The sequence below is a fragment of the Diabrotica undecimpunctata genome, chromosome 7 (genome assembly GCF_040954645.1).
Source record: "Diabrotica undecimpunctata isolate CICGRU chromosome 7, icDiaUnde3, whole genome shotgun sequence".
Classification (NCBI taxonomy): domain Eukaryota; kingdom Metazoa; phylum Arthropoda; class Insecta; order Coleoptera; family Chrysomelidae; genus Diabrotica; species Diabrotica undecimpunctata.
Window position 1 is genome coordinate 145,238,177 of NC_092809.1, and position 16,213 is coordinate 145,254,389.

The window sequence follows — 16,213 nt, forward strand, 5'->3', positions numbered from 1 at the left end:
CAGGTAGTCGGATATTTTAACTTGCTTTTTCACTTCTTCTTCAGTATATCTATTATATCATACATCTATTCCGAAGTAGTTGTAATTCATGTACTGATCTATTATGTGTTCATTAATCACTATTTTTAATTTGATGAAACTCTTAGCTATAACCATTGACTAAGCCTTTTCGTGAGATATTGACATGTTTAGTTGGTGTTGTTTATTAAATTCGTGTTAGAGTAAAGTAGGTGCTGGAGATCATTAAAATAAAGATATTTTTTCGTAAATGTTTAAACGTAAAAATTATTTAGTAATACAACTACGTTTTTTTCTTTGTATATCGTTTTTGAAGTAAATTGAATTGCTTTATCGAGTTAACAAGTACTTTTATTTTTTCTATTGTATAACATTAGATAAATACTTCTGATGGACTTTGATGAATACTTTTTGATAGTGATTATTAAGGAAATTGACTAAAGAGCAAAACAAAAATTTTACACAAACGTTATTTATTAACGAAGTAACATACAGTGTTATTTATTTGATCAGTTATTTATATCTTACATCAATTAAACCACTGTAATCCCCATCTTCTACTGCAGCAAGATATTTTGGGTTCGTTTTATAATTATCTTCTTGTTGCCAAAATGTATCTTCTCTAACATACCTTCCCTCATTATCAACATACATAGTACGAGATCCCGGTGCTCCGTATTTATAATAATCTGTTAGGTCTTGTGCATTTTCTGTAGGAATATAAACCGGGGAACCTCTATCATTAGCAACATTTTGTACATCACTAACAACATTAGGTTGATATAATTCACGATATTGTGGATAATTCTGTTCTTCAGGTATATAATAAACATTTTGACCACCACTGGGATACTCATTTTCAATATATTGCTCTCCATTTACTTCTGCATTTTGGTTTTTATTTTTATTTATCAACTCCTTCAATTTCTTAATCGCTGACTCATGTTGGTGGTGGGTGTCATTAGGATTTTTATGTATATTCAAAAGATCAGCATGGACATTAGCTTTTTGTCCCAAGATGTTAGCATCTGCGGAACCATGGAAGCCTGTTCGGTGTCCTCCGATGGTCAGTTGACCTTGTACTCCTACTTCACTGTGCAGGACTTTTACTCTAGAATTTACCTTTACATCCACTATGGGCTCTTCTCCCTTGGCAATTTTTACGGCTACAAAAAAAACATACGTTTAAATATTTATTTTAATGGACCGTGGAAGTAATGACGTAGATTTTATTGACATCTGTCAGTTTCACTTTCCAAACAAACCTTGTTTAGTGTGGATAATTTGTATTTTTCGTTATTTTTTCATTTTTTTTACAGAATCTTTCCGCTTTTTGCAATATCTAAGTATTCTAATAGTTACTACAACAATTTTACAAGGTTGTGTAAATAATAAGGTATGTTGTTTTATAAAAATAGCAATAAAATGCATGTATCAATAAAGTAAGGTTAGAATGTCTTTAATTTAAATTTTTAAATTATATTTCATAGAAATAGAACACTGAATTATGATGGTATTAACGTAAAAAACACTATACTTGGAAAAAAAGCAGCAGAGGAAGCAAAATGTTAAGTTTATAGAATTTAAAAAGTCTTGAGATTGGGCATTTCAACTTTTGTTTGTAAAGTAATTGACAGTTGTGACGTCACACTTCCACGGTCCATTGTTTAATCAAAACTAGCTAATTTATACGATAATACACCCACAGAATATTAACAAATATTGATCAAAACTTTTTGCTCATTTTTTTCGTTATTATTTAATTTCTGTTTTTTATTCTAGATCTTCTCTCTTATGGTGACGAGCTCGTTAGCTTTTCTACCGGAAATAATCATAGGCACGCACTTGTTGCACAAAGTGGCCGAGCAGTTAGGAGTTCCCCCTAGTGTATTCAAAATTGAACACAATGTCCCTGATCAGGTATACACCGAGGACAACGGTCGTCAATATATTCTGAAGAAAGAGTGGGTTGGTAGTACACCCCTTTTAGCCAAGGTGTACAAAGATAACGGGCAGGTCGTATTTGTTGACAGCAGTATGAAGGTTGGCAATGCAAACGAGGACAACGAAAGAGAAAGTGGCAGCGGAAATGCTATTGAAAACAGTAACGAAGAAGAATGGAACAACAGACATAACTGATTTAAAATTTTGTAAAGCGATGATTTGTACTTAACATGTTATAAAAGCGCAAATATAAATACAATTGCATAATATGATTGTTTTATTAATTGACTTATCGCAACTACTTGAAATTTAGAAAACTCCTAATTTTTGAACAAATCCTTTTGGTGTATTTATAATTACTATTATACTGTTAATTATAATTTATATATATTATTATGTCATTTATATTTTTAACTATAATTGCTATACTTACAAGAGATTGTGAAGAATCAAATTGATTTTGCTTTGGTTAATCATAGATTTGAATCAAGTACCCAGAGTGGATAAACCTACCCAGGTATGGACGTAGATTCAGACCACAATCCAGTCGTTATCAATTTCAGACAAAAACTAAAAACAATACGCCAAAACAAGCCAAAGACTTGCAATATTGAAATACTTTAAAGCCAAGCTAAGAAACTAAAAGTAGCAACTAAACTTAATGAAGACCTGAAAGAAAAAATCATAATACAAGACAAAGAAATAGAAAATATATGGCAAACCATAAAATATACCACAGTTGGAGTACAAATAGAAAAACTTAAGAATACAAAAAGTAGGAAACGGAAAAATGGATCACGAAAGATATTTTGAAACTCATGGAAGAGAGAAGAAAACACAAAAACAACCTACACCTATATAAAAAATCCAAAGAACCATATATTTAAAAATCAAACAAGTAAAATGTGGATAAATAAAATGTAAGACGAAATAGAAAACCTAGATGCAAACATGATACATTCAAACTCTACAAAACATTAAAAGAAACCTCTAATAATAACACGAAACATAATAAACCCACTCAATAAATAGCTGACAACAAAGGAAGAATAATTATGGAAAGACGCAAACAAGTACGAAAGGAATTTATAGAAAAATCCATTGCGGGTGGCAGACCTGAATTGCAAGAAACTTCCACGTGAGAGATTTAAGAACCTTTAATTCTAGACGTAGAGATAAAACATACGATACAATGTGCAAAGAATTGAAAAGGTTATGGACCAGACGAAATAGAAGTAGATGTAATAAAACTAATGGATAATAAAAACACAAAACTACTAAAACATATTTTTAACAACATATAGGTGAAATCTAGTTCCCACAAATGCGACGAATTTAAGGCCATTACCTTAATAAGCCTTCTTCTTACTATGACGTCCCCATTAACGAAGGTTGGCGACCACATTTCTAAAAGTTTCTCTGTTTTTTTGCAACGTGGAATAATTCGTCTACAGTCATGTTCCAGTCTCGAATATTTCGCAGCCATGACTTCCTCTTTCTACCTATTCCCTTTTTGCCATCGACTCTATACTGCATGATGACCTGTAGAAGACTATATTTATCATTCCTCAGTATGTGTCCAAGGTATGCAATCTTGCGTACTTTTATTGTTCTCAACAATTTTTTGTCTCGACCCATTCTTCTCAGCACTTCCTCATTGGTGACACTGGCAGTCCATGGAATTCTTAACATTCTCCGGTATATCCAAAGTTCAAAGGCTTCAAGCTTCTTAACTATTTGCGCTTTTAACGTCCATGTTTCTACCCCGTACAATAGTTGGGACCAGACGTAACATTCAACAAACCTCAGTCTCAGCGCAGTATTCAGATTTTTGTCACAGAACAATTGCTTGAATTTTAAGAACGCTGCCCTTGCCATTTCCATTCGTACCCTGATCTCTTGGCCTGGATCTAATTATGTGTTGATGTAAGCTCCCAGATATTTATATTTAGTCACTCTCTCTATTTGCTGTCCACCAAGAGTTAGTTGTTCATTATTTATTGGACTCCTTGATACTATCATAAATTTGGTCTTATCTGTGTTGATTCAAGTCTCAGCTTTGTAGTTCTTCTATACTCTCAGCCATAATTACCGTGTCATCTGCAAATCTCATGGTGTTTACGATTTCTCCACCAAACTATTAATTATAATTATATATATATATATATATATATATATATATTATCTTATGTCTATTTATATTTTTAACTATAATTGCTATAGTTACAAAATATTGTAAAGAATCAAATTAATTTTGCTTTGGTTAATAATAGATTTGAATCAAGTACCCAGAGTGCATAAACCTACCCAGGTATGGACGTAGAATCAGACCACAATCCAGTCGTTATTAATCTCAGACAAAAACTAAACACAATACGCCAAATCAAGCCAAAGACTAGCAATATTGAAATACTTCAAAGCCAAGCTAAGAAAGAAAAAGTAGCAACTTAACTTAATGAAGACCTGAAAGAAAAAATCATAACACAAGACAAAGAAATAGAAAATAAATATATGGCACACCATAAAATATACCACAGTTGAAGTACAAAGGGAAGAACTTAAGACTACAAAAAGTAGGAAACGAAAAAATGGATGATGAAAGATATTTTGAAGCTTATGGAAGAGAGAAGAAAACACAAAGACTACCCACATCTATATAAAAAATGCAAAAAACCATAGATATAAATATCAAAGTAGCAAAATATGGATAAATGAAATGTGTGACAAAATAGAAAACCTAAACGCAAACATGATACATTCAACCTCTACAAAAAATTAATAGAAACCTCTAATAATAACACAAAACATAATTAATATATATATATATATATATATATATATATATATATATATATATATATATATATATATATATATATATATATATATATATATATATATAAGCGGGGATCCTACAGCTTCTGCCGCTTCCCGCATTTCGATCGCCGTCTTTTTCTATCTCTCTAGGTGCCTTCATGGTTTTCAATGGCTCTGTCTTTCATGGTTTCCTTAACACCTTGTATCCAAGACTTGGCTGGTCTTCCTCGTTTCCTTCTATTACTTGGATTGTATTCCATAGCTCTTTTTAGCCATCTGTTGTCGTCCATCCTCTATTCGTGTCCATACCATATTAACTGTCTAGTTTCTATTCTTTCAGAAGTTGTATGTACTCTATCTGTTTTTCTTCTATTTTCAGAATTAGGTATACGTTCTACTCTTGATATACGGCAAGCTCTTCTCAGGTAGTCCATTTCAACCGTGTCAACTTTTTTCTTTCCTTTTACTGTCATTTGCCAACATTCTGCTCCATATGTAAGAATGGGCTCTACAATTACTTTGTAGATAGTCATTTTAGTTCTCATAGTAGCTTTGTTGGACCAAAGTATCGAATTCAGAATTTGAACACTCTTCCTGCCTTGTTGCACTCTATAGTCTATATCTCGTTCCGTTGTTCCTTTACTGCAGATAATACTTCCCAAATATTTGTATTCGTAGCGCCTTTTCATTTGTCTAATTTCCAAATCCGGGTCTTCGTCTTAACTGCCTATTCGCATATATTCTGTTTTAGACATATTCATACTCATCCCCCATTTTTCGTATTTATCTTTGAGCTTTCTAAGCATATAATCTTTATGTTCTTCACAGCTTGCAATTAGTACTTGATCATCTGCAAAGAACAGCGTTGTCAGATAATGGTTGTTAAGCTTCAACCCATTCCCGCACATTTTTGTCTCCACTGGTGCAGTGCTTCTTGGATATATATTTTGAATAGGGTGGAGGAAAACATAATATACCCACTCAATAAATAGCTAACAACAAAGGCAGAATAATTATTGAAAGAAGCAAACAAATTAAAGTACGGAAGGAATTTATAGAAAAATCCATTGCGGGTGGCAGACCTGAATTGCAAGAAACGTCCACGTGAAAGATTTAAGAACCCCCAATTCTAGACGTAGAGGTAAAACATACGATACAATGTGCAAATAATTGAAAAGGTTATGGACCAGACGAAATAGAAGTAGATGTAATAAAACTAATAGATGATAAAAACACAAAACTACAAAAACATATTTTTAACAACATATAGTTGAAATCTAGTTCCCACAAATGCGACGAATTTAAGGCCATTACCTTAATAAGCCTTCTTCTTACTATGCCCTTCCCGTTAAAGTAGGTTGGCGACTACATTTCTAAAAGTTTCTCTGTTTTTTTGCAACGTGGAATAATTCGTCTACAGTCATGTTTGTCCAGTGTCGAATATTTCGCAGCCATGACTTTATCTTTCTACCTATTACCTTTTTGCCATCGACTCTTCCCTGCATGATGACCTGCAGAAGACTATATTTATCATTCCTCAGTAACAAACCTACAAGACAGTTTCGCAAAATGCGAAATAAAGGTTTAAAAATAGATGTTTATTTAAGTTCTTTTGGAGTAATAATTATAAATGGTTAAAAAATGAAATAAATAGAAGAAAAGAAAAATATATTTATGAAAGTAATTGAGATCCTTAGGTCTTAGATTTCTGTAATTGCTAAGAATAATGTTGCTAATACATAGGTAATAAATCTATATTGATGAATTTAGATTTTATTTAAAAAGCTAATTTTCTTCTCGTGAAATTTCATGCCTTGCTGCATTTGATTATCAGCAATTTTCCGGTATGCACTCATTGCTGTCATTTCTTTAATCGCTGTTCTGCTTTTTTGTTTAATTGGGTTTATTCTATGTGTTTATTTTTTCCTTCTTCTTTTTCACGTACTTCTGTATAGGCGTCCAGCGTACATTGTCTTGTTCGGTGATATGTTAGCTAGTCAGGATTAAATTATTCTATTTTTTGCAGCATTACAAAGCATTTCGTAACTGTAGATTCCTGTCCATTGGCGAATATTACGCAACCATGGCATCATTTTACGACCAAGACCTTTCTTACTCCCTTCCTTTCCTCCTTTTAATAGTTGCTGAAAAGTGTATCATTCTCCTTGTAATATGTGCTCTAAATATGCAGTCTTTTTAATTTTTACATAATCAGAAAGCTCCCTATCCTGGAAGCTCGCTCTTTTTAATACTTCATCATTTTTGACTCTGTATTTCCATGGTATTCTAAGAGTTCGAAATAGGTACTACATTTCAAAAACCTTAAGTTTGTTAATGGATTTGTCCTTTAACGTCCATGGTTTCACTTCATACAAGGAAACTGGCCAGATATAACATCTTAGTATCTTGTATTGCAGATTGTAATCCAATTTGTGATCAGTCAGAAATTTACTAAGCTTAAAAGCATTTCTTAATTCTTTTGTTTTACTCTTTATTTTAGCTTCAGGGCCCCAACTATCGTTTAGCAGACAATGGAAGTAATTACTTGTACTGCCTGAACTCGCTCGATTTTTCCTCCAGCTACATATATTTTTATCTAACAATAAAACAATAAAAACTTTTGTTTTTCACACTTCCACAAAATTTCTTTTAAATTATTATCACTACAGCTGTTTCGGCCAGAGTGCCTTTCTCAAGTGATCTATTTTTGATATGTGTTTACACTTTATAATAACGTGTAAATACATTACACATTTGGTATGTGTTTTTTCTAGCCAGTTAATTTGAACCAAATATTTTCTATTTCTTAATGTCCTTAATTTGAACTAAATTCTACGGAGGTATGCTCAATGTTTTGGAAATTGAAATTGGAACGAAATAAAAATGAAGAAACATATGTGGACTTATATATACAACAGAATGAAAAGCATGGCAAAGAAACAGTTTAATAAAATCGTCATATCTTAAGACTTTTTTATTTAGTATTTTTGTTATTAAAGAACAAATTTTAAACCATCAGTGGAGTGGTGAGTGACGATGAAAAGTACTTATATTGGTAAATACCTAGATTCACATAGATTGATAATAAATGCATTGATTAGAAAGCACCACGAAACTTCCCAAAAGCAACAATACTGTAACCACTACCGAGTAATAACACTAACAAGTACAGTTAAGAATAGGTTTGAACAATTACTTAATTAGAAAATAAAGTCAAAACTATATATTTAGAGGAGATTAAAGATAAACACCACATATTCATAATTACAAATAACAGAAAAAGTATATAAAAGAAGAAACGTATATATAACGAAATTATATAGTAATGCTTTCGACAAGTTGTCAACACAAAATATTATTGGATATTTTGTACAACAAAGAAAAATTTATAGTTTGAATATTAAAAACACAGAAAACTAAGTCAAACATAGCTTTTACAGATGCATTTTTAGTTTCTTTCAACTCCGCAGCATACAAATTATATAATAATGAGAATAGATTGTTAAAAAAATACTTGTACCTTTATCCTTAATCCTTTCTCCAGTTTCATGAATATCTTGCTTAGCTTTTTGAAGTGCATTGGAAGTGTTATCAGCAAACTTCTCACCGGCGTTATGAATATTCTCACCAGCATTCTGAAGATTCTCTTTCGCGTTCGCTACAGCTTCATTTGTCTTACGAGAAATGGTCTCTCCGGTGTTTTTTAAATCCTCTTTTGCTTTCTCTAACGCTTCGGCCGTTTGGCTGGCGATTTTTTCGTTGGTGTTTTTGATATTCTCGCGAGCGTTTTGCAAGGCTTTGGAAGTGTCAGCGGCAATTTTTTGGTTTTTTTCGTGGAGCCTTTCAGCGGCTTTTTTCAAAGCTCCGTCTTCTCCGAAGAGGCGTGGATTAGCAACACAAACGGTAACTAAAGATGCCAGAATCTGTGAATAAATAAGCGATCAGAATACCAGAAGAAAGAGTAAATAATGTGGATTTTATTTATATAATATCAAGTAAAAATAATATAAATAAAGATTCTTCTAAAATTATTTTGTTGTTATTTCTCATGTTGGATATAATTCACAATAATACAACGAATTTTTTTAAATTTATTTAATGATTCAGCTACCTCTTCAATAATAATTCTAAGAGAACAAAACAGTAAAAAAATTGATATTAACCTTGGAGTGGTAACGTACGGTCAAATGCGTATATTGTTTTGTCCGCGCGCCCAGGTAGCTTTCGAATCCTCATCACTAGACTTCGGCAAATATGCATATTGCATATTTTATGCAAATATGTCATATTTTGGCATATTTGTATAAAAGTTTGCATAAAGTGCATAAAAGTTCAGATTTTTATACTGTATTTGAAAATTTTTAAACATATCAATTTATTTCAATTCTTGTATAAAATTTTGTAGTCATTTTAACCAAGAAATGATCTAAGTACGTAATCTCTACAGGTACAAAACATTTACAATTTCAAAGAAGATCAATTTAAGTAGCCCTCAACATTCTTAGAAAGTCTCGGTCACTGAGGCATTCAGTTATTGGATAATCGCTAAGGGTTCGCTCATTTGCATTTTATGATCTAATCCCCAAATATATCTACAATTTATTGTATCTTAACAGCAGGTAAACGGCTAATAGTTTTGTTCCTAATTTAGGGATTTTCCAAAATCTCCCAGTTTATTGAATAAGGTACCTAAACATTTCTAATTTGATGCTCAGATTTGTAAATCATTTTTGTTTTGATATTCAAAGCGTAAACACTCGTTGTGCTTAACAAAAAGGAAGATTGTGATTTTATAATGCCTAAAACAACCAGTGCTTCAACTTGGATTAAACCTTATAAAGAGCTGTCTATGGATATGGGAAAAATCTACTGTTCAGTCTGTGGCAAAATTGTAAGTATCTAATATTTTCTATTAAATATCTAATATTTCATACATACAGGGTGTTTCCAAATGACACTTACAACGTTTGACTGTAGATACTTCTCGAAAAATTGAACAAAACGATATAGTTAATGAGGGGTCAAACTTATTTACTTTTCGAGATACAGGGTGTTAAAATTAAAAAAAATTATATTCTTTTAGTTAATAACAACAATAACTTTAAAACCAATAAACGTATTTACTTGAAATTTAGTACTCGTAGGTTGTTTTTAAATGAAAAATAGCTTCCTTTAGTGAGAAAAAATTGTCCATGGTACAATACAATGGTGTGTATTTAGAAAAATTTTTCACCTTTACTTTTTTTTATGAAGTCAGCTATTCTAAAACACAATTATTTTTATTGTAATTGAATTAACAAAAAAAAAACTTTTGTTAAATTTTAAAATAAGTTATATGATGTACTAATAGTTAGTAACAAAAACTAATTTGTGGATTAATACTGCATTTAAAACACTTAGCGAGTGTTTTTTTTTTCCAAACCAGTTATTTGATTAACCAAAAACACCTTGTATATTTTTATATTTTAAAGGTTGGGTTAAAATAAAGGTTTTTATTTTTATTTATAGATAGCATGTGATAAGAAATTTCAGATAGACCAACATGTGAGAACTGCTTCACACATTGCAAAAAAAGGAAAAATAGGAGGAAAACATCAAACTTCAATGGCTAAATGTTTCCAATCTACTTCAAAAAAATTAGATGAGCAAGAAACTTTTAATGAAGACTTGTGTCGCGCATTAGTGTCTGCAAACATACCGCTTTCAAAATTAGCAAATGTAAATTTTAGTTCGTTTCTAAAAAAATATTGCAAACTTAATGTTCCAAGTGATCGGTCTCTAAGAAGAAATAATGTGAACGGGCTATACTCGTCGGTGTTAATTAATATTAAGGAAGAAATTGCACATAATTATTTTTACATATCTGTAGACGAAACCACTGATTCCTCAGGAAAGTATATTGCTCATTTATTGATTGGTGTTCTTAAAGAAGATACCTTACCAAAATCTCATCTTATTTCATGCCAGCAACTTGAGAAAACAAATGCTTTAACAATTTCGCGTTTTATACAAGAAACATTAGCAACTTTTTTTCTTCCGACAACTATTCCTTCTAATAAATTACTGCTTATTTTATCGGATGCTGCTCCTTATATGGTGAAAGCAGGACAAAATTTAAAAATATTTTTCCCAGATTTAATACATGTTATTTGTGTAGCGCATGGATTAAACAGAGTTGCAGAGGAAATACGAAAAAAGTTTCCTCTTGTAAATACCATGATATCCAGTGTCAAAAAAGTATTTCTTAAATCTCCTATAAGAATTCAACTTTATAAAGAAATGCTACCTAACATTCCTCTTCCACCACAACCTATTTTAACGCGATGGGGAACATGGTTAGAAGCAGCTAATTTTTATGCAGATCATTTTGTTAAAATAAAGAACATAATTGATACATTAACAGATGAAAGTTCCCAATCTCTTTTGGATTCTAAACAAACTTTTCAGAGTAACTTGCTTCAACAAGAACTTTCATTTATAAAATCAAATTTTAGTTTTGTTCAAAAAACAATTACTCAGTTAGAATCACCAAAACTGTCATTGTTCGAAAGTACAGCATTAATAAAAGAATTTGCGTCATGTTGTCGGAACGTTAGAGGTAATATTGGAAAAGATATTTTAAAAAAATTTGAAGCTACTATGGAAAAAAATAAAGGTTACCATATTCTTTCTGAAGTAGTCAGTGTTCTAGCTGGAAATATTTCGGAAACAATTAATTTAGAACCAAATGTTTTGGTTAGTTTGAAAAATGCTCCCGTTACATCAGTTGATGTTGAACGAAGTTTTTCCATATATAAATATATGTACTCAGACAGAAGCCACAAGTTTTTGTTAGAAAATTTTGAACACCACTTGGTCATTTATTGTTACCATAATTCTAAATAAGTTTATTCATACTTAAAAGTGATGTAGTTACTTAAAATAAATGTAAATCTTAATGAATAGTAGGAAATATTTAGTTATGTACACTTTTTTTTTTAAATAAAGTTGTTACTATTTTACGATTTTTTTATTTACTTGTATGCATATTTTGTAAAATATTTGCATATTTTCGGCTAAACACGTGCATATTTATGCGCATATTTTCTACATTTTTATTTGCATATTTGCCGAAGTCTACTCATCACGCTATTATCAATAACTCGTTATCAACAAGAGTTATTATCAACAGGTCCTCGAAGACACTTTATCTCAGGACCATGTAACCGATGTAGCCATACGTTGCCATGTTACCAAATCTAACGGTAACTTGAACATCCTAATTTGTAATAATATATAATATAACATATCTATAAATTAATAACATTTAACAGGTTTTCACCTATATATTTTAGTGGCTTATAGCATGTGTATTTGTGATATAGGATGTTTGGGTATTTTATTATATACCTTTTATAAAGGATTTAAAATAAATTTTTTTGTGATATATGGTATACAGCCAGCTACAGGAACTTAGTTTCCTAGTTGATTTTAATTCATCTATGGTAAAGGTTACGGCTCGCTCAGTTCCTAAAATGAAGCAATCTTAAAGTGGTGTAACTCTCCCGGGCCTATTGACCTTCTTTTGAATCTATTTAATACCATATATAAAACAGGTATATTTATACTGCTTTTCAAAAAAGCCAATTTGAATGAGTGCAATGAACATCGCACCACTGCCTTAATAAGTAATGTCTTAAAATTGTTTTTAAAAGTAATTTGCAAGAGGATACATTAGAAATTAGTTAAAGGCATAAGTAGTACAGAAAATGGGATTTAGGAAAAGTTTGGAAATACGAGATGCACTATTTGCAGTGAGTTTTCTTTTGGAGAAATATCTAGATACAAATCAGGAAGTATATGCCTGTTTTATTGATTTTGAGAAGGTATTTGACAAAGTACAGCATAATCGGCCCAAAGAAATTTTAAATGTTAAAGTTAAATCGGTAATCTTGCTGTCAATTTGATAAGATACTGATTTAACTTTCCTGCACTTCTTTATATGGGATTATTTAAAAAGCAAGATTTAAAATACCATTTTAACTTCATTGAAAGAATTAAGACATAATGCATATTAACAAATAATCCATAAATTTGGTCTAGTAATCGCTTAAATGCTTCAAAATGTTCAGAGTAATTTTGAACAGCGACTTTGTATGAATTGCATGGATGTTGGTGGATATCATTTTGAACATTTAAGTAATTAGTTATAGCTGATGAGTAAACTGTTGGAGCTGAATCATGGACGTTTGAAATGTAGACATTTAGAAGATTGTTAAGGATTCCTTGGGTAGATAGAGTCACGAATACAGAAGTGTTAAGAAGAATAGGCAGAGAGAGGGAAATGGAAAATACAATAAAAGAAAAGAAATTGCAATATCTCGGACACGTAATGAGAGGCGAAAGATACAACATCTTGAGACTCATAATTCAAGGAAAAGTAGAGGGTAGGAGAAGCGTAGAAAGAAGACGCGTTTCCTGATTGAAGAACCTGAGAGAGTGGTTTGGTTGCAGCTCAAGCCAATTGTTCAGAACAGCTGCCTCGAAGGTCAGAATAGCCATGATGATTGCCAACCTTCGTTGCGGAGATGGCACTTCAAGAAGAAGTAAACTGTTTGGAATTATGAATTTATTAATTTAAAATTTAGTAAATTATGCTAAAATGAGACCAATTGTGTCGCGAATTCCTCGGCAGAATGTAGTAGGATCTGGTTACCCATATTGAAAGAGGAAGTTATTAAAAGGAAAATACCAGTATTGGTAAGTCAGTAACATATAGAGAATACATCATTTATGTTTTTTAAATAACAAACATATAAAATCGGAATTTGGTGTTTATTGAAGGTAAACTAAATGCACGATCAAATACTTACCATGTCGGGATAGTATTATGAGGTTTTTTCCTGGTTTTTCCCTCATAATTTACTATGGAATCACTAACAGGAGAATTTTACTGTCATCATGGCATGTATTTGTCTTTTTAAAGACGAATTACATTTTATGATCTTTTCTGACGGATATTCTCAAGTTAAAGTTGATTTCATGTAATCGAATGAACTATCTTATAAGTAAAGTCGTGTCAGGAACGCAACTCAACAATATTGGCAATATCATTTTAAAGTCGTCTACTTTAAAATGTATAAGGTATGTCTGAATTGTCAATATAGATGAGTCAGATAAAATTAAATTATTAGAAGAATTTTTAACTAAGTAACAAAAAACAAAATTTGTTTAATTTACTAATGTTTGTATTTTGAGAAACATTTAAATGTAAATTAATTCTCAACAAGTATCTACATTTCTCAAAATGTACATATAAAAACAAAAAAGAGAATTATCACAATGAAAATTTACAGAAGGCTAAAGTAAGGAAGTGGCTAAGACCCTAAACAAGATAACTGGATTACAGAAAGGACAATCTTAGAATCATGAACGAAAGAAAACAAAGGCGAAGTACAAAAGAAGAGCCGAAATGAAGTCAAAAAGCTAGACAAACAAAAACACATTCTTCACCACTAATATCTTTAGTATTAATGTGGTTACTTTAATAAAAGAGACCCATCTATAAATACACGACCAAAACGATTTTAACGGCAATATGAAAAAATAAGCTTAAATTTTTTAACTCCAATTGAGTAAGATGTGAAATATGATTGCTTATGTTTTTCATCTTTTTGAGCAGTTTATCTTATCTTGTTCTGTTTTTGCAGGCGTTGAAACAGAACACTATGATTAAGGTCCCGACAAAATAAGAGGTAAGTGTTTTTTTAAACTGTATTATCCATATTAAAAAAATTTTGAGACATATTGACAAGCATTTTGTTTTAATCCTTTGTGAATACAGGATCCTTTGAACAATTCTCAATATATGAACGAAAAAGCAACTGTTTCCTCAACGCCAACTATTTTAAGATAATTTATTGCTTATTTGCATGGACTGTCGACTTTTTCAGAAATCGAAAGATACTGCTCTTAAAAAAAATTAAAAATGAGACTAAACTAAAGACGAACTGTAAATCAAATGAGAATAAGAAAAACAGAAGACAAAGGCAACTGGAACCAAATGTAAGAGTTAGGTATTTATAAAATAAATGTTTAATATGCTAGTATGTTAGGCTAATTAAAGTCATTTCCTTTGTTTCTTATTAACTTCCAATAGATTGCAAAATAACAGATATACCAAAGCGATAAACTCACCAGAATCCTCATTTTAATCTTCATCTTTATACATCTAATCACTCCACTTTCAAAACAACAATGTTGTCAACAAAAATTATGTAAAACAAACAGGAAAGGAAAAATTTACGGTTCAATAATGACTTGCTTAAACAATTTGTAAAATAGATTCGATAATTTTTTTGATATCAATATAATACAAAATAATCTAGAGGTCAATGACAAAAAAATATCAATTAAAAATAATTTTAAAAATATATTACATGGACAACTCACAAAAATTAGTGCTAACAGTTGATTACAGTTCGTAAATAGATTTCTGGAAGTGTTTTATCGCAGATTAAAAATAAGATTATTTAAGATAAGTGTTAAATTAGAAACGGCCTTGTTGACATGGTCAAGAAAGTCTGATATAATCTTTATCAATTGGCGAGGAAAATTTTGAAATTTATATATAGAATAGAGAAACAATTTGAACTCAAATAATAACCTCTCTTATGAAGAACCAATTATGTTACTACGATATAAAACTATTCACAAATAAAATCGTAGACTAATTTTCGAAACCAAATTCAGAACTTCGCTTTAATCTGTGCCTTCTAAGAATTGCAAGGTAAAACAGACGTTGATAAAGATGTTATGAGAGACATGGGGAATCCAAAAATTGCATTCCATAACATATCTCTTCAACGAAGCAAAATTCTTAGCGAATTGGTTTCTAGTACTTGTACAGAGTATATCGAAATAAAAAGGAAAAGACAGTTAAGATTTGATTTCACGGACAGGGCGCTTGTGCATCCGCTTATACGTATTTCGGCCTAATAGGCCTCATCAGAACGGCTTTCGCAATCGCTCTGCGGTACTTTGAATTCAGCTTTAAACTACATAAAAAGGCCAAAGAAATTTTAAGTATATAAAAGAAACACCATGAGACTCACCTGAAGAATGATCAAGGAAACTACGTTAATACCCAGGAAGAACCAGCTAAAATCTGGGCAAACTATGCTCCGTTCCTCTTTGTGGATAATAGACCGAATCTGCCAACTACTAACTTACACACAGAAAATTTATCCGGCCCTCCCATTATTTGCGCCGAGGTGGAGTACGCTATAAAAGAAGCAAAACTAGGCAAGGCCCCTGGACCGGATAGAATTACTACGGAAGCCATAAAATTGTTGGAAGATGATAACATCGACATGCTGGTAACAATTTCTAATGTCATATATAACACCGGCCACATTCCAAAGGATTGGCTTTATTTAACCTTTATAATGATCTC

General features: G+C 31.3%; 2 protein-coding genes across 2 annotated transcripts in view; one reads left to right on the forward strand and one right to left on the reverse strand.

The window, feature by feature from the left end:
• Positions 1–2,229, forward strand: part of LOC140445986 (uncharacterized) — a 30,038-nt gene extending 27,809 nt beyond the window's left edge. The window contains exon 4 of the mRNA XM_072538463.1: positions 1,801–2,229. Coding sequence (XP_072394564.1) covers positions 1,801–2,157 — 357 coding nt within the window. The 3' untranslated portion in view covers positions 2,158–2,229. The remainder of the gene's footprint in view (positions 1–1,800) is intronic.
• Positions 475–15,113, reverse strand: LOC140445985 (uncharacterized). Its single transcript, XM_072538462.1, has 3 exons — positions 14,956–15,113; positions 8,300–8,702; positions 475–1,184 (listed from the first exon to the last, which is right to left on the reverse strand). Exons 1-3 carry the CDS (start codon positions 14,977–14,979, stop codon positions 532–534), a joined length of 1,080 nt encoding a protein of 359 aa, XP_072394563.1. The 5' UTR covers positions 14,980–15,113; the 3' UTR covers positions 475–531.
• Positions 15,114–16,213: the final 1,100 nt, after the last annotated feature.

Excerpts from the sequence above, each read along its gene's own strand:
- LOC140445985 (XM_072538462.1), bottom strand. The coding sequence starts at position 14,979 with ATGAAGATTAAAATGAGGATTCTG. Across the intron at positions 8,703-14,955 it reads AGATTAAAATGAGGATTCTG|ATTCTGGCATCTTTAGTTAC; the intron begins GTGAGTTTATCG and ends ATTTATTCACAG. Across the intron at positions 1,185-8,299 it reads AGAAAGGATTAAGGATAAAG|CCGTAAAAATTGCCAAGGGA; the intron begins GTACAAGTATTT and ends TTTTTTTTGTAG.